This window comes from Camellia sinensis, chromosome 3, assembly GCF_055761805.1.
Source record: "Camellia sinensis isolate YWXY chromosome 3, ASM5576180v1, whole genome shotgun sequence".
NCBI lineage: Eukaryota > Viridiplantae > Streptophyta > Magnoliopsida > Ericales > Theaceae > Camellia > Camellia sinensis.
In genome coordinates, this window is record NC_138963.1 from 155,138,581 (window position 1) to 155,166,508 (window position 27,928).

Consider the following 27,928-nt stretch of genomic DNA (forward strand, 5'->3'; position numbering starts at 1 on the left):
CTTTCTTGTCATATTTTGTAATTTCTTGAATCTGAAAGACTCATTATTGATTGTTGTAAGGTATTGCAGAAAGTGACTTGTTAAAATTTTAAGTCATTTCCTAAGTAAAAAAAGTAAGAGATTCTTAAATGTGTAGTCATAGAACCTCCGGAGTCACAAGCATTCTAAGCCTATAAAGAGGAGTCAAAGTAAAGTATTAGGAAATTAAACAAGAGAGCCTTTCATTTATGCACCATCAGAACACCATCTTAAAACCTTCTATACATCCTTCAAGAGAGTGCTAATCAAGAAGGCAAATCGAAGCAAATCCAAACATAACGGTTCAAAAAACAATAGCCAAGAAAAATGTTTTAAAGGTTTTTTTGAGGCAGACATCTATGTTAAAATTAATGTCATATTTACATTGCATACATTAGATACATTGGGTTCATGCGTTCTTTGTATTCATATATTTTTATATTCAAGTATTTTATATTTATTAGGTTCATTGTCTAGATTATATGCATGTACCTAGTTAGTTGTAAGGTTGTTTAGGTTCATGGATCTTGTTCATTGAACTTATGTGTAACCTTCTCTATATAAAAGGATGTAAGCCTATGGGCAAAGAAATCAATAAGTGAGAAAAATTCAATACAAAATAATAGTTCATTCTAGAGAGAGTTTTATCAAAAGCTAACAGAAGTGGTATCAGAGCTTTGGTTGGGTCAAGAACAAGCTAGGCGTAGAGATCAGATACAGGAAAACAAGCCCCAAAGAAGAACAAACTGATGTCCATGGCAAATTCCAACAACCAAAATGTATCTACTCCTATCTTTAATGGTGAAAATTTTGATTTTTGGTATGTAAAAATGAGAACTATTTTTGTCTATACGGATCTTTGGGATCTTGTTGAGAATGGGTTCGAGGGACCTGAAGATGAAGGAGCTTTGACATATCCCCAAAAGAACCAACTAAAAGAGCAAAGGAAGAAGGATTCAAGGTTCTCTCTTTGATTCAACAAGGAGTTTCAGAAGCAATCTTTCCAAGAATTATCAATGTAACAAAAGTAAAAGGGGCATGGGATATTCTTCAGAAAGAGTATAGAGGCAACTTGAAAGTGAGAACCATCAAACTTCAATCATTGAAAAGAGATTTTGAAAATATAAAAATGAAAGATATAGAATTGTTGAATGATTATTTTTCTAGAGTTATGGAACTTGTGAACCAAATGAAAATTTATGGGGATAGTATTACTAATCAAAGAGTTGTTGAGAAAATTTTGATAAGTTTGTCGGAGAAATACAATCCTATTGTTGTTGTCATTGAAGAAAATAAAGATCTTGCTTATTTGAGTATTGAAGAATTGATGGGTTCAATTAAAACATATGAGCAAAAGTTGAGTAGGCAATCTGAAAAGTCAATTGAAAATGCCTTTCAATCCAAGCTCAATGTTAGTACTTCTAATACCCAAGGAAGAGGAAGAGGAAGAGGAAGAAATGAAAATGGAAGAGCAAGAAATGCAAGAGGAAGAGGAAGGTCTAATTTTCAAAGAAAGGCAAATGAAGAGTCCACTCAACAAAGGTGTGGAATTTGCAACCGAAGCAATCATGTTGATAAAGATTATTGGTTTTGGGGAAAGCCAAAATGTTACAATTGCAACAAATTTGGGCGTTTCAAGAAGGATTGCCAAGTTAAGAGCACTCAACAAGCTAATTTTTCCAAGGAGCAAGAAAGTGAAGGGCGCATGTTCTATGCTTGTCACAAGGCATCGGATCAAAACAAGGATGTATGGTTTCTCGATAGCGGATGTAGCAATCACATAACAGAAGATGAAAGCATTTTTCTAAAAATGGATGCCTCCTCCAATTCTCAAGTAAAAATGGGGAATGGTGCCTTAGTCCAAACAAAAGGAAAAGGTACTATTTCTATAGAAACCAAGATGGGTACAAGATTGATTTACGATGTTCTCCTAGTTCCAGACTTGGAGCAAAATTTCCTAAGTGTTGGACAACTTATGGAGCATTGATACCTTGTTCACTTTGAAGAAGATTTTTGCAAAATTTTAGACAAAGGGGGAAAAGACAAGTTGTAGAAAAAATCAAGATGGAGAAGAAATTTTTGCAAAATTTTAGACAAATGGGGGAAAAGGCAAGTTGTAGCAAAAATCAAGATGGAGAAGAATAGAAGTTTTCCTCTCATTTTCCGATATAGCAAAAATGCGACTTTGAAGATGGATGTGATTGATGATTCATGGCTTTGGCATATAAGATTTGGGCACTTGAATTTTCAAAGCTTAAAGCATCTACAACAAAAGAATATGGTTTTTGGGTTGCCGACCATTCATGAAGTGCAACATATTTGTGAAGGTTGTGCACTTGGAAAGCATCGCCGGGAGTCATTTCCAAAGGAGAAAGCATGGAGAGCTAAAGCACCATTGGAGCTTGTCCATACCGATGGGTGCGGACGTATGGATACACCAACTCATGGAGGTAACAAGTACTTCATTATTATTATTGATAATTTTACTAGAATGACTTGGGTGTATTTCACGAGACAAAAGAGTGAAGTTTTTTCTATCTTCAAGAAATTTCAAAATCTTGTTGAAAGACAAAGTGGTTGTTTGATGAAAGTATTGAGAAGTGATAGAGGCGGAGAATACAACTCAAACGAGTTTATGAAATTTTGTGAAGATATTGGTATGGAAGGGCAATTGACCGCTGGGTACACTCCATAACAAAATGGTGTGGCGGAAAGGAAGAATAGAACCATAAAGGAGATGTCCAAGTCTATGCTACATGAGAAGGAGCTACCCAAAACTTTTTGGGGTGAGGCAGTGTATACAGCAGTTTACTTGATGAATAGATGTCCAACAAAAGCTCTTAAGGACAAAACTCCATTTGAAGCTAGGAGGGGAAGGAATCGGTGAATCACTTGAAGGTGCTTGGTTGCATTTGTTATGCTCATGTTCCAAAAGAAGTGAGGCACAAGCTTGATGAAAATAGTAAGAAATGCATCTTTGTGGGTTATAACTTGCAATCCAAAGGCTATAGACTCTTCAGTTTGGATCAAAAGAAGGTGATTATTTGTAGAGATGTTCTCTTTGATGAGAAGGCGTCTTTTGATTGGAAGGAAAAGGAAGTCCAAGATCAAAGCATTGCTTTCAATGAAGAATCGGAAAGTCCACAAGTTGAAGATGTTGCAACTCTTGAATCTCCACAAAGATTGTCACCCATCGCTAGTTCACAATCTTCTCCAAATCCAAGTCCAAGTTCAAGTTCAAGTTCTTCATCTTCAAGTTCAACTCCAAGAAATATAAGGAGTCTTAGTGATGTGTATGCAAGATGCAATTTATGCATTGTTGAACCTGAAAATTTTGAAAAGGCAATTAAAGATGAAGTATGGAATAAAGCAACGGAAGATGAAATTCATGTGATTGAGAAGAACAAGACTTGGGAGCTAGTGGAGAAACTGAAAGGAAAAGAAATAATTGGTGTGAAGTGAATTTTCAAAACAAAGTTCAATTCGGATGGCTCTATTCAAAAGAACAAAGCAAGACTTGTGGCGAAAGGGTATTCACAACAACCTGGAATTGATTTCTAAGAAACTTTTGCTCCTGTGGCTCGACTTGATACAATTAGAGCTATCATTTCTTTGGCGGCTCAAAAAAGTTGGTTCTTGCACTAACTTGATGTAAAATCAACATTTTTGAAAGGAAAATTAGAAGAAGAGGTGTATGTTGATCAACCTCAAGGCTTTGTTGTCAACGGTAAAGAAGATAAAGTGTACAAGTTGAAGAAGGTTTTATATGGCCTAAAGCAAGCACCCTGGGCATGGTATAGTGAAATTGATGCTTACTTTAGTGAAAAGGGTTTTCAAAAATGCAAAAGTGAGCCAACTTTGTACATCAAGAGGCAAGGTACAACCGGTATTCTCATTGTTTCACTTTACATTGATGATTTGGTTTTTACCAGTAGTGATGAAAAATTGATTGAAGATTTAGAAGAGAGATGATGAAGAAATATGAAATGAGTGATTTGGGGCTATTGCATCATTTTTTAGGCATTGAAATCTACCAAAACAATGGTGGTGTTTTTATTTTCCAAAAGAAGTATGCTCAAACACTTTTTGAGAAATTCAAAATGAAGAATTGCAAAGCAGTTGCTACTCCCTTGTTTGTGAATGAAAAGTTGTCAAAGGAAGATGGAAGCAAAGAAGCTGAAGCATCTTGTTATAGAAGTTTGGTTGGAAGTTTGTTGTACGTAATTGCTACAAGACCAGACATCATGTATGCTACAAGTTTATTGTCTCAATTTATGCACAGTCCAAGCCAAGTTCATTTTGGGGTTGCAAAAAGAGTGCTGAGATACATTCAAGGTACACTTGATTATGGAATTTTTTATGAAAAATTTGTTGATGCAAAGTTACTTGGATTTTGTGATAGTGATTGGGGCGAATGTATTGATGATATGAAGAGCACTTCTGGGTATGCATTTTCTCTTAGATCGAGCATAATTTCACGATCATCCAAGAAACAACAAACTGTGGCACAATCATCTGTTGAGGCTAAATATATTTCTGCATCATTGGCAACTACACAAACAATTTGGCTAAGAACAATTTTGGATGATTTTGGTGAGAAGTAAGGTGAAGCTATTCCAATTATGTGTGATAACAAGTCTGCTACTGCTATGACAAAGAATCTCGTCTATCATTCTCATACCAAACACATTGCTATCAAACATCATTTCATTAGAGAAGCTGTGGAAGGTGATGAGATTCAAATCAATTATTGCAAGACTGAAGATCAAGTTGCAGATATCTTCACCAATGCTCTATCAAGGGACAAGTTTGAATTTTTTAAAGAAATATTGGGTATTACACAATAGGGCATTAAAGGGGAATATTAAAATTAATGCCATATTTACATTGCATACATTAGATACATTGGATACATTGGGTTCATGCTTTCTTTGTATTCATGTATTTTTATATTCAAGTATTTTATATTTATTAGGTTCATTGTCTAGATTATATTCATGTACCTAGTTAGTTGTAAGGTTGTTTAGGTTCATGGATCTTGTTTATTGAACTTATGTATAAACTTCTCTATATAAAAGGATGTAAGCCTATGGGCAAAGAAATCAATAAGTAAGAAAAATTCAATACAAAATAATAGTTCATTCTAGAGAGAGTTTTATCAAAAGCTAACAGTATATACTATCCTATCTACCTAATTCTAGTGTTTGCATTGCATTGCATGACATCTTCGAGTTTGATTGGTTTTGGCTGCATGCTCTCTACTATCATCTTTGGCTTGCTGGGAACATTGTTCGGTCATGTGCACATATGATTGCCTTTTAAATGGAAGTTGTATGCTTTGGTTAAGAGTAGTTTAGGATGCGAGCTTAACATATAGTTTTATTTAAGCATGTATTAGACACTTTTTCAATTTATTGGATTTTCTTCTATGGATATATGTTTTGGCTTATTAGAGTCGTTTTGTGTACATTTTTGTTTCATATTTTCAATTTTTGTTTTCATTTACTTTGAAAATTTGGTAACAAAAGCTTATTTGGTTCGTATATTTTGGTTTTTACAAAAGTAGAATTGAATAGAGAGAAGCGCTTACCAAGAAGCTAGAAAGAAGCAAGCCAAACATGGCTTCTTCATAAGGAATGCAATTGCAGCTACAACCCATCATCACCATGCTAGTACTAGTACAAGTAGTAGTGGTGGTGGTATTGTCATTATCAGCAGCAACAATTGCAGCACCATCAACAGAGCAAGATTTAAAAAATCTTGGCTGCTTGAACTATTGCGGAAATGTAAATGTTTCATACCCATTAGGCGTGAAAGAGAAATGTTATATTAATGAACATTTTTTGATTAATTGCACCGACTCCAAACCATGTTTACGGAAAAGTGACATCCCTATTACAAATATTTCGCTTGAGGAAGGAGAGTTAGGCATTATGCATCCTGTAACTTGTGCTTGTTATGACGGGTCTGTGTCAAAATGTTATTAGCCACCAGAGCTCATTCTCCACACTAAACTCCCAATGTGCATTCTTTGACATTTCAACTCCCAATTCAACAATGTGCATTCTTTGACATTTCAACTCTAATTTTTTTACAAGTTTCTTACAGCAGCAACACTCCAGCAGCAGCAACATTTCAACAGCAGCAACAGTCCAGCAACAAAATCTACACAAGGATAAAAAAGATCAAAGAAGTGTGTAGACTGTATATACTTCAAATATCAAGAGAAGTAAACGTAATTTACTCTAAATTTAATTAGATACATAAAAAATAAAATAAAATAATAAAAAAACTTATATTGCATTATTAGTATTCTTTTTTTGTTCATATGACTATCCAAATTGACATTTAGATAGCGGCCTTATTTGGTTTGTTGTTTTCTTAATTGGAAAAAATTAAGAAGTAAAAATAAAAATAAAATGTTGAATCGTTCATATTAATTAATTTTTATTTTTTTCATAATAATCTACTATTTAACTAAAAAAACATTTCAAAAAAATTAATTTTTTTATTTCACAAAAAAAAAAAAAAGAAAAGAAATTGTTAAACGGGACATGATTTAAAGTGAAGGAGAGTGAGAGTCAGAGTTAGAGTGGATAAAGGGGAAGTGTGACGTGTCCACATTTATTTATTTTGTAACTCGCCATTTTCCTCTTTCTTTCATTACACCCTCAACTTTGTTTCTCCACTATTCTCTTTCTCTCTCTGTGGTTTCATTTTAGTTAAAACATTATGGAATTGAAGAATTGAATAGCTACATTTCGATTCTTCCACTTGGAAAAAGGAACAGAAAAATGGAGATTCCAAACACAACATATGGGGGAAATGGGCAGATACCCATCTTCAACCCATATCCTATGAATATTTAAAAAAACACCACTTAACCGACCCAACGGGTAAGAAAAAAGAAAAAAATCCATATATTTGGGTTAGGTCTCCATGGGTATAATAGAATAGGATCCTCATTGTCATCCCTATTCATTAGTCATATAAATGAAAAAATGATTCTCTCATATCTTTTACATTGAATGTTATATTTTACCTTATATATCTATGTCTTTATACTATCTGCATATTAATTTTAGTGCTTTTAACCTTAACAGAATAGAGGTCATTATAGTTACATTAAAACTATGAAACTTATTATATTTTCTTCAAATATCAAGAGAAGTCAATATAATTTACCCTTTTTATTTTATTGGATGGAAAAGATTCCTTAGAAACACACCAAAACAGATGGCTCTAAAAAGGAAATGGGGTCACTACTGTGCTAAAGGCACAGTAGTGACTGTTGTGCCTTTATTTGAGGTGTATTATGGGCTTATTTTTATGATTCAAACTATTGATTTTGTAAGGTTTGTTGAGTACTTCTTGCCTACCAAAAATCATATTAATCGGATATCAATAACTATGTGATCGAATTACATGTTTTTTATGCTATTTCTCAAAAGAAAAACTTATTTTTTTAATTTTTGGTCATCGATCTTATAGTTATTGATATCCAATTAATATGATTTTTGGTAAGAATGAAGTACTCAACAAATTCTACAAAATGAATGGTTCGGATCATAAAAATAAGCTCATAATATAGCTCAAATTGAGGCACAACAGTCATTGCTATGCCTTTAGCACAGCAGTGACCCTATTTCCCTCTAAAAATTGCCTTCTCATAATAAAGTTATTTTCAAAATAAAACTTTCCTAAAATGATAAAATCATAATTTGAAGGCCTAAACAAAGGAATTTGGATAAAATCTACCGTTCATCACTACCGGGACAACAATGACTTTGATTCAAAGCGTCGTTTGTGATCAGACCACTAAATGTGAGATAATTTCGAGCTCGTCACAAAAGTGTCGCTATTACTCTCAATTTGGCTTCTTCCTTGCCTTTTGCTGGTCTAATTGTTTCAAGAATTCCCCTGCTACTTGTTCTACATCAATGGGTCATCGATCTCAATCCCTCAAGTCGATCTGTTTGTCCTTACCACCATTGCCACCATCACCAACGTTTCTTGCCGACACATCTGATTGTATGTGAGTCCCATTACATTTTAAATTTTAAGATTTTATTTATTTTTATTTTTATTTTTAAATTACATGACAAGAGAGTTGTGTCTTACCTAGTTGAATTTGTGAAAAATAAAAAATTGACATGTCACTTGCCATGATATTTTGAGTAAATTAAGATAAACTTTTTTAAGAGTCAATCTTTTTTCAATTAAAAATTATGAGACATTGACATAATAAATTGAGGCAAAATTCATGCGATCGAGCATCTTCAACTCACTAGGTATATAATGTTTGTTAGTCAAAATTTCTAATACGACTCACTTTTTTCAATTTCAATGAACTAGACATATGATTAGACATTTTAGTTCAACTCACATTCACTAGCTATATATGTAGCTAGTCTTCAAGGTTAGGCAAAATGTATTTAATCATTAGGATCATTTCTCTCCATCTTTGTTGCTGATGTGGTCTTTTATAAAATTAATAGTATTTAGATGAATAGTTAAAATAAAGAGTATGATTAGATTAGAAATATAAAATAATTGATAGACAAAATAAAATGTATACTTTATAGTAATATTTAAATAAATAAAATGTTTATTAGTATTGAAGATGCTCTAAGAATTTGGAAGTCGACAATCACTCTTAAGAGTCGTTCAACTTTGTATTCTAAAATCAGCAAGATATTTTTCGTTCGACTTTAGATTCTAAAATCAGCAAGATATTTTAAATGATAGCCGTCATGGAAAATGATTTTGTCCGCATACTCATAAAGTGTGTGATTGGTCCCAAAAAGTGAGCATTCTCTCTATTCAAAATTATTGACCCATTACTTTGGACAATAAAAAATTTGAATTTTGTAAGCTGTATGAACAAAATTTCACCCAATATCTTCACGAAGGAACTAGGAAGTATGTAGAGAATCCAAAGAATACCCACAGAAATTCACCAACAATTGAAGGGAATATGCAATCATAGCAAAACAAAAGTAGGACAAAGTTTAAATTAAATAAAAATTAACAAAATTATTTTCAAAAAAAAATAAAAAAATCATTGCTTCGTCATGGGTAGATTTGAACTCGCCGCGCATTCCTTTTGCTTCAATGAGAGTTGTGTTTGTAATCGGGAATAGATAATGCACTTAGGGATGACCATATTAACCCAATCCACGGGGTTCATACTCGATTCAAATGGAACAGATATTACCTGAACCGACACTTACGCAGAACAGGAGTGGATTACATTTTGATCCCGCCAAACGAGGGTGGGATGGGCGTAAGGATGGCCTCCTCCGATCTAAACCCAACCCAATATAATTAATAATATATATATATATATATATATATTATTAATTAGAAATAAGAAAATCCTAAAAGTAGAGAAACCTAAAAATGGTGTATGATTTTGTAAATATTCTTGTTTGGAATATGGAATGTGCATGAGGAATTGCAATTTGAAATGTGCTATGTTTAAGTTTTTTTCCTTGTTGGTCCCATTTTTGTTTGCAATTGCAAATGTGGTCGGGTATTCACAGGGACAAGGGTGAGATTGAAATATTCCACTTGTAGCGGAGGTGCGGTTTTATTGGTGGGGGTTGGAGGAGGATAAATCCGCTCCAAACCCACCCCGTGGCTATCCCTATATGCACTAAAAATCAAATTGATAAGATTTTGTTATTTACAAACTTCACCCATTACATTTTATAATTATATGTGTACACCCGAAATTTTTTTTGGGCCTTTCATGTTGTGTGTTGAAATTAAAGAATATTGGGCTGGGCTTCAATTTCGAACTAGTAATATTACGACTTAAATATTTTGGGGCCTAGTTTTTTTAGAATTTGGGGCCCTAGAAAGAATCTTGCCCGCATTGGGCCAGGCCAGTCTTGAATGCTTTCAAACGTAGGTCAGTCTGATTGCTAGAGCAAACTAATGGCAACAATCAAAGAAAGATGAACCAAAAAAATTCCTACAGTTACGAGTATGTGCACAAGTCTTTCTAAAAAATGGATTCAAATTCCCAGTTTTTAATTTCCGACCCCGAAATCTATAATTAGAATCCATTTTATTTTGTAAGGACAAAAAAAAAAAAATGACATGTTGAATAAATTGCTTAAGAAACGTTCCAAAATTGCCTAAAAAGAAATGTGTCGTGGTAGGCTTTAAACTTTTATATCATAATTAAGTCATTTCTGTCATAATCTCATCGTGTTTGCATATTCTAAATGTTTATTCAAATCAACTTAAAAGAAAAGAAAATAATATTTTTTTTGAAAATTTAAATTTTCAAAAAACATAAAACTAGTAGAATTTCTGAAAATATTTTATTTATTTATTTTTTATAAATACTTTTTCAAATTTAGTCTTACAATGCTTTTGTTCAATTTCATCAACTTCACATTTAAACCAACTTCAATGCAATGTATTGAGATGGAAAATGGAGCTGTTTGTATTAATGTCCAGAAAATGATTTTTGGGTTAGTAAGCACCATAGATTGTTTCTTGGACTAGAGCATCGACAAGAACGAGTCTGACAAATGAAACTAAAAATCGTGGGTAATGAAAAATTATTACATAGGTTCGCCACATATCTTATATGGTATGTTTTTACAATTCTATTAGTTGCATATCCATTATTTCTTATTTTTTCTCCTATGTATTTACATAAAACAAGTAATAGACTTAAAAGGGTACACGGCCTAATTGGAATTTCTGGAAGACAAGATAATTCCTCCATGGGTAATACACCATTTCAAAACTTAGAATCGTGGGTAATACACGATTGTGTTTTAAACTTGAACAGTTGAATTATACAATTTAGTAACATGTTTCCGTCTAGTAAAGGCATAACAAGATAATTGGGACATTTGGTCTAATAGTTGTGTAACACACTTTGTAGTGTGAAGTATCGGGTTGAATTTGTATGGAGAGGGGTTTGATACCCTTTGTAGTGATAATTTATTTGATTGTTGGACTTAGACTTGGGCTTGGGCTTGATTTATTGGTTACGTTAGGCTTTATTGACTTTCTAGTTATTGTGGACTAATAGTCTATTTGATGATGTAAATATTTTTCATACTTGCAATTACTATCCTATCGATTGAAAAAAAATAATAATAAAAAAAAAATGGCATAACAAGATTATTAAGCTTAGTTTATTTAGGATGAAACAGGTAGAAAGTGAGGGAATGAGAAAAAAATTTAACTTTTATGAACTCGTTTAGCTTGAAAGTGGTAGAAAGTAGAAGAAAATTAATTTTCATATACAATCCATATTAATATTGTAACTAATTTTGAATTTCTTACAGAAAATAAAAGAAAGCACAAGAAAATTTGTAAGTTATTTATAACTAAACTTTTAAATTTCTCCATTACAAAATTTTCATCTTAATAAAATACTTGCAAATTTTCTTTCTAATCAAATGGAGCCTTAGAGAAAAATTATGGCGGAAAATTCTTATCCAAGTCTTTTAAACCATTTTTGCTTGGAAAAATCTTATCCTTGTGAAAAAAATACAAATCCTTATCCAAAGACAGCAAAATTTTAAAGCTCTACACATCAATACTTTCCATGAATTCAAATGACTCAGTCAGCTATTGGTCCGTGGGTGGCCGAGGAGACCAATGCTAACTGGAAGTTTTAAAATAAAATAACTGAATAAATAAATAAATAATGCTCTGAATAAACAAAATTTTGATCACTAAGCACAAAAATAGTGGGATCAATTAATAAATACAAGTGGGGAACTCATATTTTTGTGCCAGGTGGTAAGAATTTCTAAGTAAAACTTAAAAAACGGAAGAGGAGAATAAAAACAAATTAAGTTTGTTCGTGGTGTGAATGTCTAGTAGAAGGAAAATATGATGAGTAATTCACAGAAAGTATCTCATGAGGGTCCAAGGACATAACTACCAAAAAAAAAAAAAACAATGCCGATAACCTCAAAGTTATTAGGCCAAGGTTTTACCATTGAATCAATGGTCATCCCTGTCCAAGGACATAACTACCGAAGAATAAAAGCATAGAAGACTTTTAGTACTCGCGAAAAGTACACATATGATGTTTAACTTTCGTGGTGACAGTGACCTGACCAAAGTATGAAAATCATTACCTAACTTGAGAAAATTGAGGTAATCTTATTGTGGCATTATCAACCGGTTGTTAAGAAAGACTAGACCTATTTGGATGATGTAGTTGTTTATTTTTCAAACACAGCCTACAGAGTTTTCTTGTTCTTCCTAAATTGCTCCTGCAGCTTGGAATGATATATACAACCACAAAACTATCTCATGCCTAGAAAGCTAACTCTACCCATGTATTTACCTAGGATGCTTCTGCAGCCTATGTTAGCATGGGTTTTGGGATCAGCTGTTCTTGCTGCTGCTGCTGCTTCCGCTGCTGACGAAACCTCATCTGGTTGCTCACGTACTTGCGATCAAATTAAAGTCCCGTACCCATTTGGCACAAAGGAAGGATGCTACATGGAAGAACATTTTCATGTTACTTGTGACCACTCCACCGACCCTCACAAGCTATATTTAAATACGAGTGATGCTAGCATAGAGATCAGAGACATACTTCTTTCTGGTGAATTGCACATATCATCCCAAATAGCGCGTGATTGCTACAATAAACAGGGGGTTCAGGTTTTCAACAATCAAATCTCAGTCAGCTCCGGCAAATTCCCCATCTCAATCACCCGAAATAAGTTCATAGCCATAGGCTGTGACACCTACGGTGTTATTGAGGGTTTTGACGGACAAAACTATAGCACGGGTTGCTGGTCACAATGTGACAATATCAACAAAGTGATCAACGGCTCTTGTTCTGGCATTGGCTGCTGTGAGAAAAGTATCCCAAAAGGAGTGACGAGTTTCAAATTCAATGTTAGTAGCCATGACAAACATACCCGTGTTTGGGAGTTCAATCCGTGCAGTTATGCTTTTGTAGCTGAAGAAACTAATTATGCCTTCTCTTCTGTAGATCTTGCAAACTTACAAAATAGATCAATGGTTCCAGTGGTGCTTGATTGGGCAGTAGGGAACCAAAGATGTAATGAAGCCAAAAAAAATCTAACTAGTTTTGCTTGCAAGGCTAATAGCCACTGTTATGACTTTGACAATGGTCCTGGGTATCGCTGCAATTGCTCCCAGGGATATGAAGGGAACCCTTATTCTCCTAATGGTTGTTCAGGTAACAACAACTATGTTGAAAGCTTTCAATTTCTTCTTAATATTGATGCTATGATTTATATACTGTAGCTATCGAATTTGACATCAAAGATCAAACTTGGTGGTTCTCTGTTTCAGATATTGATGAGTGCGTTATTTCAAGCCCAAGCCCCTGCAACATCACATGCCAAAATTTACCTGGCACATACAATTGTTCTTGTCCAGAGGGCTATGAAGGTGATGGAAGAACAGACGGATCAGGTTGCAGTCCAATTCCAAATTCCAACAACATCCCTCCCTTGATTAAGATTGCACTGGGTAGGTACACATACACCCACATGGTTCTAATTATATAATTGTCAACAGATCAAAGTTTCATCTATGTTCAACCCATTGATGCTTGTGATTTGGACTCTCGTCTTTACAGTCCCCAATTATTGATGCACAGATTACAAACACTTTGAACATGATATATCTCCAGTTTCATTGTATCTTCGTTTCAGCAAACTAACATTTAAGTAGAAAGCTGAACAACCAATTCTCTCATCTTATTTTTCCATTTTCATGTCTTGGTTGTGTTTGGAAAGTCAAAGAAGAATGGAATAACCAAAAAAAAAAAAAAGAAAAAATTGTTGTCCAAATATGGTTGAAATTTCACCCAGAAAATGAAATGTGTAAACTAGATTCATTCTGGGTGTTGTGCATTCCACACCAAATTTAAATCTATGATACACTTCATTTTTGGGGGCTTTTTCGTTTGATCAAAACTAATTTGAAACTTGAATTCTTGATATTGACATCTCCATTCCAATCCCGACAGGCATAAGCATAGGCGTATCAGTGCTACTTCTTGGTGGCTCCTGGCTATATTGTGGATTTAGGCAAAGGAATATCATCAATCTCAGAGAGAAGTTCTTTCAGCAAAATGGTGGCATCATGTTACAACAACAACTTTCCATGCGTGAAGGATCAGTACAATACGCTAAAATCTTTACTGCAGAGGACCTTGAGAAGGCAACAAACAACTACCATGAAAGTAGAATCCTGGGCCAAGGTGGCCAAGGAACAGTCTACAAGGGAGTATTAGCAGATACCACCGTAGTTGCCATCAAGAAGGCCAAAGTAGCAGAACAGAGCCAGTCCCAAATTGAGCAATTCATTAACGAAGTCATAATTCTCTCCCAAGTCAACCATAGGAATGTTGTGAAACTCCTAGGGTGTTGTTTGGAGACACAAGTTCCTTTACTAGTCTATGAATTTATTACCAATGGGACTCTCTATGACCACATACACACTGTTGGTGGCACAACCTCAATGACATGGGAGAATCGTTTAAGGATAGCAACAGAAACTGCAGCAGCCCTTTCATATTTGCACTCTGCCGCTAGCACTCCTATCATTCATAGAGATGTTAAGTCCACTAACATACTATTAGACGACAATTACGTTGCAAAAGTATCCGATTTTGGCTCTTCAAGGTTGATCCCCATGGACCAAACTCAGTTAACCACATTGGTTCAAGGGACACTTGGTTACTTGGACCCAGAGTACTTCCAAACAAGCCAATTGACTGAAAGGAGTGATGTTTACAGCTTTGGGGTTGTCCTTGTAGAGTTGCTAACTAGCAAGAAAGCAATTTCTTTTGACAGGCCTGAAGCAGAAAGAAATTTAGCAATGTATTTTATTTCAGCAATGAAAGAAGATTGCTTATTTGAAATTGTTGATGAACAGGTGATAAATGATGCAAAGGCTGACCAACTAAAAGAAGTTGCTAGTTTAACAAACAGATGCTTAAGAGTGAAAGGTGATGAAAGGCCAACCATGAAGGAAGTGGCAATGGAGCTAGAGGGATTGAGAATGATGGAGAAAAACTCATGGTTAAATGACAAGAAAAATTTAGAAGAGACTCAGTATTTGCTTGGAGATCAACTTTCAAATGCTTATGGTGGTGGCACTAGTATGAGCAATTCAACAGCTTATGATAGCATAGCAAACAATGCCATGACACCATTTCATAGTGGAAGATAAGGTGTTGCTTATGATGCTCTATGTTCATTAGATGTTTTGTAATATTTTTATTTCAGCCAATTTGTCAAATAACCCTGTGAATTGTTTTGAATATTTGGTTATATATGTTGAGGTTGAATTTGTTTGAATTTAGACTTTGAGCATCAAATGATTGTCTTGAAAGGTAGTTACCAATGCAAAAAAAACAATGAATGATAAAATTTTGCAGTTTGGAGCACGTCTACACATACTATATAAATGAAGTACCACCGGTACCACTTTACCTTTTCGTTTCATCATCACAAACAAATGATTTTATCATCATTTAAAAGCCTAGCTGATGCAGTGTGGTTAGATAACAAGTTGATGGATCAATTTAACAGTTTCAATTAAATTTGATAATTTAGGAGAATTTCCAAAGTTATTGGATCAGCCCTGAAGGACCCATATTCGATCTGAAACAACCTAATTCCGAAACTTTTACATCATTTGCTTTTTTATCAACTTTAAATTACTTCAAGATCAGTAAGTGCTTAATCAACTGGGATTAAGTCAGATGGGACACAATCCTAACACTTTATTGGGAAGTTAAAATTTGAATATTACCACAGACAACTACTTTTCACGTTACAGCTAATGTACCCCCCCTCCAAAAAAAAAAAAAAAAAAAAAACTAAAGGGCTTTGTTGGTCAAGTGGTACCAATTGGCTTTCAATTTGTCAGGCCCTCAAATCCTCATATTATCTTGATGATCCTAAAGTGGGTTCATCAAAGCAAGATGAGCCCAAATTTTTCTACTTAGCTGATGTGTACTACAATTAACTTTCAAGTCTACAATTGATTATATGTGAACGAAGTCTGAATTTGATGCATACTACAGTTATCTTCAAATCTATAATTTAAGCCCTTTCCATGTATTCCACTTTTTTTTTATCCAAATCAACCAAAAATAAATGAATATATAAAGAATAGTAATTTAGTAGAATTTCCCAATATAAGTCCTATTTTTTTCCTTTTTGCAAATTTATTCTCACCATATTTTTGTCTAAATTCAGCAATTTCACATATAAACCAAAGTTGTCAATCATGTTGTTGCTAACTCATTGGTTTGGAGCAATAGGTAAGTAGGATTTACTAAATAATTACACAAACAGAATAAATGAAATTGGGAACATTAACATAAAAAAATTCAAACAATTCACGGGGGTAATTAGAATTACTATTGCATGGACGTTTTCTTCTCATTGCCTGAGGTTTGTTTTTCTTCATATGTGGAGACTCATATACTCCTTGCTTGGATGTTTTTTTTATGAGTGCTGCTATTAGCAATCTATAAATTATTTTGGACCCTCAATTTTTAGCTCTTTTTATTTATTTATTTATTTATTATAATAATAGCCTCAAATAAAATTACTACAAAGGACCTCATTAATTTTGGGACACCGCATCTCTAAATTAAACCTACACATCCACTACATCATGAATTAAGATTTATTAAAGCACCCACCTCTATCACCACCCATCCATCTTCTCCAAATCCCACCCTCAAAACCTACCCACCCTCAAAACCTTGAAAACCATTTGGTGGCAATATTCCGGCGATAACGGTGGCAACCATTTGATTACCTACATTGAACGGTAAAAACATTGATATTTGTTAACACATTAAACAGTCAAAATTGTTAACGCTTGCAGAAGTTTTTATTTTTTCAAGTTCGGAAATACAGGTCCGAACATTACTTATTTGTTTGGGAAGATGTTCCCGACCAAATAAGTGATGTTCAGGAATGCAAGTCCGAATATGAAAATTTCTTAACACATTGAACGGTCAAAATTGTTAGCACTTGTAGAAGTTTTTATTTTTTCAAGTTCGGGAATATAAGCCCGAACATTCCTTATTTGTTGGTGAACACATTCCCGAACATAGATTACCTGTTTGGGAATGCAGGTCCGAACATGAAAATTTGTTAACACTTTCAACCATTAAAATTCTTAACACTCGCAGAAATTTTATTTTTTCAAGTTCGGTAGTTTCAATTTTGAAGAAGCAAACAGAATGAGAAGCAATGAGAACGAGAGCGAGAGAGAGAGACATAGAGAGAGCGAGAGAGCATACCAACTATGATAATGATTAAACCGGCAGAGACAGTATTCTTCTTCTTCTTCTTCTTCTTCGTGGGTTTTGAAAATGATGAGACTCTTCTTCTTCTTAGTAGGTTTCGTTAGGGTTTTTTGGAAGGGAGATTTATTTGGAGGGGTGGAGGTGTGGAGCGTGTGCATTCAATCGGTGGAATATTTAAAGATAATTTTGATATTATTTTTTTGGGGGGGAAAGAAATTTTAAGGGTTTTAAAATTTATACGTGGGGGTCCAAAATAATTCATGGGGTGTTAATAGCACCACTCTATTTTTTATTCCTTTTGTGATCCATTTTATATTTCATTATATTTTATTAGATGACATATTATTAAATGTGTAATATATTAAGTCTTGTAATTTTCTATAATAATAATAAAGATAAAAATAAAAACCAAAAACACACACACAAAATTAGAATTACTCTTGGTGAGAATTGACAATCATTGCTATCAAGGTCTATTTTGAGAAGTATGTTAAAAATTAAGGTTCCGTTTGATAAGACTTTCTAATTATGATTTGAGAATATGAGTTGTATTTTGAATTTATGTGTTTTGAAATTATGATTTGAGTGTAGAAAATTTGTTACATTATGATTTTTGAATAGAGTGTTGAATTGAGTTTTGAATTGGGTGTGGAATTGAGTTTTGAAAGTTTGATTTGACATGTGAAGTAAGAAAATTTGTTTGGTTATGAGTTTTGGAAAGAATTTTCAAAACTTAATTCAAATTGTTATAACTCATAACAAAACACACTACTTTCACACTATTAAAAATTTTGATCAATACTTATAACCAAACTCTTTTTAAAATTCAATTAAAAAAATTTATTATTAACAAAAAATAACATTAATCAATTTTTTAATTGAAAATACTACAAAGGAAATATTTTTTTTTCAAAATAAATATTAAAAAAATTTAAATCATAAATATTTAAATAATTTAAATAATCTAAAAAATTTAATAAGTAAAAAATTAAAATAAATATTCAAAAAATTTAAATCGTAAAAATTTAAATAATTTAAATATTCAAAAAATTTAAATAATTTATAATTTTAATATTTTAAATTTAAAAACAACTCTACACTCAAATCGTAACCAAACATATAAAACAAAACTTAATTAAGAAATTAGTTTTAAAACTCATAACCAAACACATAATTCGAAACTCCATACTACTTTCATAACTCTACACTCAAATCGTAATCAAATACATAACAAAAAAATTAAAATATTTAAAAATATTTTTATAAAATAGAGTTTGAATTTATTTTTATAAAATATTTTAAAATTTAAAAAATTAAAATCGTAATATTTAAAAATATTCAAAAAATTAAAAAATTAAAAAAATCGTAACATATTTAAATATTAAAATATTTAAAATTTTAACAAAATTAAAATATTTTTAAAATATTTAAATATTTAAAATATTTAAAAAATTAAAATATTGATTTGAATTGAGTTTTAAAAAGAGTTTTGAATTATGTGTTTTGTTATGAGTTTTGAAAAGTAATGATTATGTTTTGAATTGAGTTTTGAGAAATGAGTGTAAAATTATGATTTGAAAGCTCAAAACAAACACCACACTCAAATCAATGGATGAAACTATAATTTGAGAGGCTTATCAAACGGAGTCTAAGTTTTTAATTTTTTTTAAAAAGCATATAAAAAGATAGAAAAATGATATGATTTAAAAAAATTAAAATACTAAAAAATTAATGTTTAATTAAATTTCCAAAATAGGCCCAAGACTCGTCAATTTGGACTAATAAACATTCATGCATGCATCGCCAGGTTCCAAAGTTAATTAGAATTTAACTCCGCACGCCTAAATAATACTTTTCCACGAAATGACTGAGTCAGCTATTGTAACGTCAATGAGAGAATCAACACTAACTGAATGTTGTCCGCCAAAAGTAACATCAATATGACTTTTTCAATTGAATAATACTATATGTATTAATTAATGTACATATTAATGTACTAATAGATGGTGTAATATTATTTGTATAATTTTTAATATTTATAACTTGTATAATAAATGTGGTAAATAATAATATCATAACACTAGTTAGTACACTAGTGTATATATTAGTATATATATTAATTGGTACATATAGTACTACCGTTTTCAATTTGACCTTCCAATCACATTCTAGTGTTATTGGACTGCACATAAAGGAGAGTATTAGATTTAGTCTGAGGCCGTCTGTTTTCAGAGATAAAATACTCTAATTGAATGTTGTCTGCCAAAAGTAACATCAATATGACTTTTTCAATTTGATCTTTCAATCACATTCGAGTGTTATTGGAGAGCACATAAAGGAGAGTATTAGATTTAGTCTCAGGCCGTCCGTTTTCAGAGATAAAATACGCTAATTGAATGTTGTCCGCCAAAAGTAACATCAATATGACTTTTTCAATTTGATCTTTCAATCACATTCGAGTGTTATTGGACTGCACATAAATGAGACTATTAGATTTAGTCTCAGGTCATTTGTTTTCAAAAATAAAATGAAGAGAATTGATAAAGAGAGAATTGATAGTGAAGGATTAGTAAAATTATGTTTATTTTGATAATAGTTGTTAGTGTGGGGATTATTAAATTATATTTATATAAAATAATAAAATAAATAAAATTATGATTTTTACTTAATAAAAAATACAAAAACATTAAGCATTAATGTTTAAAAAGAAAATTTGCTGTTGACCGGTTGATCGGCTAGACGTTCGGTGACACCCAATTCGAACTGACTACTTTGCTAATACCATCTCCTAGCTCAGACTGCTAATCCATTGCCCTAGGCCTATCCTAAGCCGAAGGGACTACGAAATCGGAGTTTAAAAATGAAAACAAACATAAGCTAATTTTACTGTTCATCACTGACAGTCCGAAGTGGACGACTAGTGCGGAAACAAATGGGGCCTCACAACATTAAATTAAACCATGAGAGCTCTAACATGAGCTCTAGTGAAGTGTCAAAAAAAAAAAAAAAAAAAAAAAGAGAAAAAAAAGAAAGAAAAGCAAGCCAAAACATCACATTATCATATGGGACCCACCATTAGAGCTCTATTAGAGCTCTTAAATTAGAGCTCCCAAACATTATTGTTTAAACCATTTAAAGTTGATTAATATAATGTAAAAATTTCTTCACTTGATTAGAATTGATTTTATTTCTTCCCATTTAACCTCTGTGGCACCCAAGTCGCAGAAGTTTGTAAGTTGTTAGGTTGTTAGGCAAGAGGCCGTTATTGACCATTTGAGCTTAGGCAGAACCACCGGTTGGCAGCTACAGTAATAATGGCAAGTTTATTTAAATCATTATCTAATCTAGTCTCTGGCAAAGGTTCCTCAATGAAACCAGTTATTATTAATCAAAGTGATTTAGAGATAGAAAAACATCTTAAGAATTGGAAACTACCTACTAAAGATATCGAATGCTTATATGATAAGAAATTTGAAATCAAACAAACTTACAAGATCAAAACAGTTGAACAAATTCTACATGTTACATAAGATAATCAAAATTTTCAATTACTTGACCGTGACACCATTCTTAAATTTCAGAAAAAATTCAATTTCTTACATCTAGGTCTTGTCCAAGTAGGCATCAAACCAATGACACGAATGCATCTTAATAAATCTATCTTATGTACTCTTCGAGATATGCGACAACATGATTATGATGATTCGTTGTTAGGTGTTATCAAATCCAGTCTTGTTTATGGCGCTCTTTACTTTGAATGTTTTCCCAATTTCGAAGTATCCTTCAAGACTCTCACTCTTAACATCCAAACCAAACGATGCAAAATGGACTCTCCATGTTTCAATATTATGGCTTGTTATTGTGTTTATCTCAAAGCTATGACCACTTCTTGCCTTGGCTTCAAATATATTGCTCCAATCCCTAAACAATCCACTATCTTATTTCACGCTCACCAAGAGAATGCTAAGGTTATAGTTCCTCAAGTTATAACTTGGGAAGAAATTTTACAAGCTGATGCGGATGACGACGAAGATACATAGATAATTCCTAACGTCGTCCCAGCTCTTGCCTCTCAACCCTAAACTAATCCAAATACTATTCTCCAAAATCCAAATGGATCAGTCGTACTCCATTTCCAACGATCCAAATTAATTCGTACCTAATCACAAACCTCTTCACAATCACCTTCCACAAGATATCATACTCCCGCACAAACTCCTCAACACCCTCCTCGCCACTCCATTGACATACCTTTACATTCTACCCGTCGACAACCTAACCAAATTCCACATACAAACAATGCTGCTTTTAGCCGTTTTCCTAAAGATATAGACTTTGACATCGATTCCTTATCAATCAACATTATTCAAAATGATTTCACGATTAATCATGACATACTCTCAAGAGCATACAATGCTCCTTATAATCCTCATAATAGACTTTATTTAAGCAAAACCATACTGCCGCTCAACAACAAATAATTTGATTTGAATAGTTTCTCACTTTATAACAATTAAAACAGCATATACCTTTCTTCCACTAGTATTTCCACCAGTACTGTCCCCATCACCATATAACAATTCCCCAAAAACTCTTATTGGCTCATTTCAATGTCATCCAGAAAAAACTGGTCTGTCCCTAGTAGCGAACCCATTCAATCTGTACATCCTCCTAGCAAAACTTGTATCCTTCATGCTGTTACGTTTTATGCTAAGCCTTCTAACCGACCTCCTATGGACAGTACCCAATCCTCCAAAACAACCCCTTCAACCAGTTATGACATTATCCAAGTATATGAACAGTTAAATTACACAAATATACATCTCCAAATGATTGGTGAACAAACTACTCGAATTAAAGAACGAGTTGACAACTTTATCTCTCTGTTCCTCCAAATCAAGCCAGACAACCTCCTCTAATCGAAAACCTACCATATCTGACTTACTCTTTTACTAGTCCTTCAGATGAGTTATTAGCATAACTTAAGAAACAAAAATACACACTTATCAAAGTCCTCAATGACAATGAACCAATCCATTATCCTACCATTGATACCTCTAATCCTTTCACTCCCAAACGAGAAAGCAAAGAGCCAGCTACCCATAGTGGAACCATCAATGTCCTTCAAGACGACACAATGTTACACAATCTATAGAAACAATTCACATCCAATACGCCAACCCAAGTACAAGAAGCTTCAATGGTTTCTGCCCAACCACCAATTTGAAATTATTATCCTCGGTCTACTCTAATTGACCTCCAATTAGAAGAATAACATTTTGATACTCCTTTTTCTTATTTCGGAAGTGATCTTTGAGAATGGAATATTGATGACAAATTTAATTATCAGATCCTTAATCTCGGTCAGCATATTGTAATGGCTGCCAATGCTACTCTTGCAAAACATCCCTCCAATAATAATGACGACACTATCGGTAGAATGCTTATCTCTAGATTTTCTAGCCACTAAAAGGATGGTGGGACAATTACCTCACCCAAGATCAACGTCAAGTAATTTTAACTGCCGTTAAACGTGATCCAAATGATACTCCCATCTTAGATCCCACTACTCAACAACCAATTAGTGATGTAGTCACCACCCTCGTCACTGCAATAACTCAACATTTTATCAGCAATACTCAAATTGTTCTTGAAAGATCCAAATAACTCCTTATCAACTTACGATGTCCAACTTTAACTCATTTCCGATGGTACAAAGATATATTTCTCTCCAAACTCTATCAAAGGCATGACGCAAACCAATATTTTTTTGGAAAGAACATTTTATTGCTGGACTTCCAACACATTTTGCCGAAAAATTCAAAACTAGAATCCACACCAAACATAATGGTCAAATCCCCTACAATCAATACACTTTTGGTGAATTAATATCTAAAATCTGTGCTGAAAGATTATCCTTATGTTACGATATTAAGCTTAAAAATCAATTAAAGAAGGAACGAACAATTGGTCGTATTGAGCTCGACCAATTCTTTTATCAATTTGGATACAATTCTATCTTACCTCTTGTATCAGGATCTTCCTCCCGAAGAACCCCTATTTGGAAAAATTGCAAGTATTCTTCTACAAAATATTATAACAAATTTTCAAATTACAAAAAGAAACCTTCTATAAAAAGAGAAAATTCAATAATTCAAATAATTCGAAATCCTACATCACAGCTAAATTAAAACCCAGTTCCTCTAAGAAAACTGCCAACTATTGGAAATGTGGTAAACTCGGTCATTATGAAAATAAATGTCTAACCAAAAAGAAAATCTATGAACTTGATGTTTTTGATGAATTCAAAAATCAATTAGAATCATTTCTCCTTCTTGATAAAGAACCCGAATTTGATCCTGAATATTCTTCTAAAAATCTTTCCGACAATGACTTTCAACTTAGTGAAATTGATAATGATATTATTACTTCTTCTGATGACGAACCTGACGATCATCCTGAAGCCTCCAATGAATGTTCCTACCAAACATCTAGTCACTATTATAAAGGCCATTTTATAAATGAATGGTCTCAGTATTAATGTTCTAATAGCCTAAGAAAAAAATGATTCTTGAATTTATTGACAATATAGATGATCCATAAAAGAAACAACAAGCTATGTTCAAATATTCAAATTCCAAATAAAGAAATACTCCCACTACAAATACTACTCAAGAATTAAAATATGACATTTACGATTTTAAAGATGTCCACGATCGTGTCAACAAGGTACCAACCCCACTCAACACACATACTATCTATGATCTCCAAAATGAAACCCACAACCTAAAAACTGATGTTCAAAATTTACAATCCAAAGTCCTTGCTCTTGAAGACAATTCAGCTGATGCTGATGATTTCATTACAGATGCATCCTTTCCATATGAACCATATCTCCAAGAATCATCCAACAAAAATCCTGAAAAACAACCACTTGTTATTAATGACTTTGTCAATCTACTCCTTAATAGTATTACATTTCAAAAATGGTATATTGAAATTAAAGTGGTAATACATGATTTCATTTTAACAACAATGGCACTTGTTGATTGTGGTGCTGATCTTAATTGCATTAGAGAAGGTCTTGTACCTTTCAAATATTTTGAAAAAACTGACCAATCTTTGAGTACCGCTAATGGTGGATTGATGGAAATCAATTATAAAATATCTCATGCCCAAATTTGTAATCAAGATATTTGTCTAAATACTGAATTTCTAATAGCAAAAAATATGTTTCAATTAATCATACTAGGAACCCCTTTCCTTACTATGATTGCTGCCTTTACTGTTACTAATGAAGGTATTTCTACCGTTCTTATAAATTAAGACATAGTTTTCAAATTTTTATTTCCTTGACACGAACATGAAATCAATACATTAAAAACAAATTTTTTTTTTCTACTTCCGGAAGAAATTTCCTACAAAGTAATAGATCAAGAATTACAACAACCTCGAATTAAATCTATTATTCAAAATATCCAAATTTTATTCAAAAAAGATTTATGTTCAGAATTACCCCATGCCTTTTGGCACTACAAACAACATATGGTTGATTTACCATATGAGAAATATTTCAATGAACGACATATTCCAACCAAAGCCCGACCTATCCAAATGGACAAAACATTGATGGAACATTGCAAACAAGAAATTAATGATCTTTTAAATAAGAAACTAATCCAACGAAGTAAATCTCCCTGGTCTTGTCTTGCTTTCTATGTTAACAAAAATACTAAATTAGAAAGAGGAACATCTCGATTCAATTATAAACCTCTCAACATTGTCTTACAATGGATTAGATATCCTATCCCTAACAAAAAAAGATTTATTAAACAACTTATTTGAAGAAAAAATATTTTCAAAATTAGATATGAAATCCAGATTGTGGCAGGTCCAAATTACTGAGAAAGATCGATACAAAACAACTTTCACTGTACCCTTTGGCCACTATGAGTGGAATGTTATGCCTTTTGGCCTCAAGAATGCTCCTTCCAAATTTCAAAATATAATGCATGATATTTTTAATCCATATACAACAGTCACAATTGTCTATATTGATGATGTGTTAATTTATTCCAATTTAGTGTCCCAACACAACAAACATTTATATAAATTCTATCATATTATTAAAAATAATGGGTTAGTTCTTAATGTCAAGAAAATGCAACTTTTCCAAACCTCTATACGATTTCTCGGCCACATAATTCAAAAAGGCACAATTATTCTCATCCAACGATCAATTAAATTTTTCAGTAAATTCCCTGATGAAATACATGACAAAACTCAATTAAAACGCTTTTTAGAAAGTTTAAATTATATATTTGAATTCTACAAAGATCTTCATAAGGATACCAAAATTCTTTATTCCTGCTTAAGGAAAAACCCTACTCCTTGGACACAAAAACATGCATTTGGTGTCCAATGCTTCAAAGAATGGTCCAAATTTTTACCCTTATTATGTTTACCTATTCCAACTGCTTCCAAAATTGTTGAAATAGATGCTAGCAATATTGGCTACGGTGGCATACTCAAACAACCCTATAAAGGTAAAGAACAATTACTTTGATTTACCTCTGCTATCTGGAAAGGTCCCCAAACATGGTATTCTACCATTCAGAAAGAAATTTTATCTATTGTTTCTTGTATCAAGAAATTTGAATCTGATTTACTTAATCAAGAATTTTTATTATGCATTGATTGTAAATCTGCCAAGGAAGTTCTCGAAAAGGATGTCAAGAATATTGTTTCTCGACAAGCCTTTGCTCGCTAGCAAGCAATTTTATGTGTTTTTGATTTCAAAATTGAATATATTCGCGGAGACTCAAATTCACTTCCTAACTTCCTCACTCGTGAATTTTTGCAAGGATTTCTAGACACCTCCGTATCAAGACCTCAACCCCTACCAAAGGCTTTTTAAATATTAGTATATTATCAATCATCATCGTTGTCAATCAATCCATGTTCAAAGAAATTATTTTTGGATGGCCCATAATTTTTCAAGATACTTCCTCCAAAGGAGGACCCAATTTTAAGATCACATCTACTGGTTTAGCAGACCATGGTTACTATACCCATGATACCATATATCCTATTGTTCCAATAACAAATGATCATATATATCATTTACGACAACATTCCAACACCAAACTAGAAAGCCTTATTTCCCATTATTTTCCTGATAGTTGGCATTATATTCAACATTCTGGCCAACATTCCTGTTTGTGTTATGAAAAAATCCTTGAAGAAACCAAATCCATCTTCGTAGAACATGTTTATTTTAAGGAAAACAAAAGTCTTCTCCAATATTCAAAGCTTCACATTCTCAAGATCATTTCTCCAGCTGAATGAGGTCATCCAACTATTTTCCAAAATTTTTCTGACCATAATATCAAACCTAATCAATACAATTATTATGATTACCAACAAGCTTGGTTCTATGTCTTTTATTTTCAAAATTGGTTCCTTCAACATTTTTGGTGGATCCATTTTGGACCTAATTTTGCAATCACCACCGGTGATATTCCCACTTGGTTCGAACCTTGGTGGCATCAATTTGGACTTCAATTTGTCACTTTTCCAAAACCTTTTACAGACTCTTACCATATTTATCAAAAGGAAGTTGATCATCATTTTTCTGAATTTTTATACTTTGTTATTGACTTCAAATTCCCTTGGATTATGGCTTGGCAATACACTATCTCCGATATGTTCAACACTCAGTACCTTACTGTAGCTCGGCTTCTCGTGCCCCCTTTCGGAAGAATGAATTACCCGTACAGTTCGGACTCCATTTGTCTGAATCTGATTTCACAAGTGCAATATGAAATAGTGAAAACATAAAAAGAGTCCAAATCCAGCAATTTCTTTTGGAAAATCGATGTTTTGAATCAAATGCCAAAATCGGACTGCTTTGCCAGATATTAGAGTCTCCACCTAAATATTTATTTTGGAAAATTTAGGAAACCTGTGACTCGTACCAAAGGCCATTAGTTCGACGTTACCAAAGTGTCTTGGTTCGAGAACTTAGGTATGAGAGGGGGAGGTCATTAATTGAGCACCCCACTCACCCAATCAAAGATCGACCTCTACTAATCATGATGTGATTCTTATGTACAGTATATGTTCTTATTTTATTTTTAACATACAAGTATAGACTAATTTCACTAGAAGTTGGAACGCTTGATTTCATGTTTGTTTGGAAAAAGTGTTTTGAATATGTAACCACTTGAAAAAGTCATCTCATATGTATACATTAATAAAATTATCCCAATTTTAGTGAATAGCCTTTATCCATAGGCATTCAAACAGGTATATTAAGTAAGCATTTAACCTCATGGTAGTATGTTTGATATGGCAGCAATCACACTCATGCAATATGCTAAGGCAAAAATGTTTACCTTATGTCCGAAGGCAAGTCAAAAGAAAGCAAGTAGTTAGAAAAAATGCATGATCCTAATTAATGCAATATGACTAATACAACACATACAGCGTGCAAGTAATATGCTCGGCTACTAGCATGGCATGCGAGTCAATTCAAGACATGTGATAGCGCACGTATTCAAGTAAAATGGTTGAATTTGACATTCAAATAATATGATT

General features: G+C 32.9%; 2 protein-coding genes and 1 pseudogene across 2 annotated transcripts; all 3 read left to right on the forward strand.

Annotated features, from left to right (window-relative positions):
• Positions 1–773: 773 nt before the first annotated feature.
• Positions 774–2,005, forward strand: LOC145821948 (uncharacterized). The gene is made up of 2 exons (XM_082918518.1): positions 774–979; positions 1,186–2,005. The coding sequence occupies exons 1-2, from the start codon at positions 774–776 to the stop codon at positions 2,003–2,005; spliced, it is 1,026 nt and encodes a 341-aa protein (XP_082774644.1).
• Positions 2,006–4,118: 2,113 nt separating this feature from the next.
• On the forward strand, positions 4,119–4,622 carry LOC145821949 (secreted RxLR effector protein 161 pseudogene; annotated as a pseudogene).
• Positions 4,623–12,083: 7,461 nt separating this feature from the next.
• On the forward strand, positions 12,084–15,360 carry LOC114321251 (wall-associated receptor kinase 2). The gene is made up of 3 exons (XM_028268433.2): positions 12,084–13,222; positions 13,339–13,518; positions 14,021–15,360. The coding sequence occupies exons 1-3, from the start codon at positions 12,319–12,321 to the stop codon at positions 15,226–15,228; spliced, it is 2,292 nt and encodes a 763-aa protein (XP_028124234.2). The 5' UTR covers positions 12,084–12,318; the 3' UTR covers positions 15,229–15,360.
• The last annotated feature ends 12,568 nt before the right edge of the window (positions 15,361–27,928 follow it).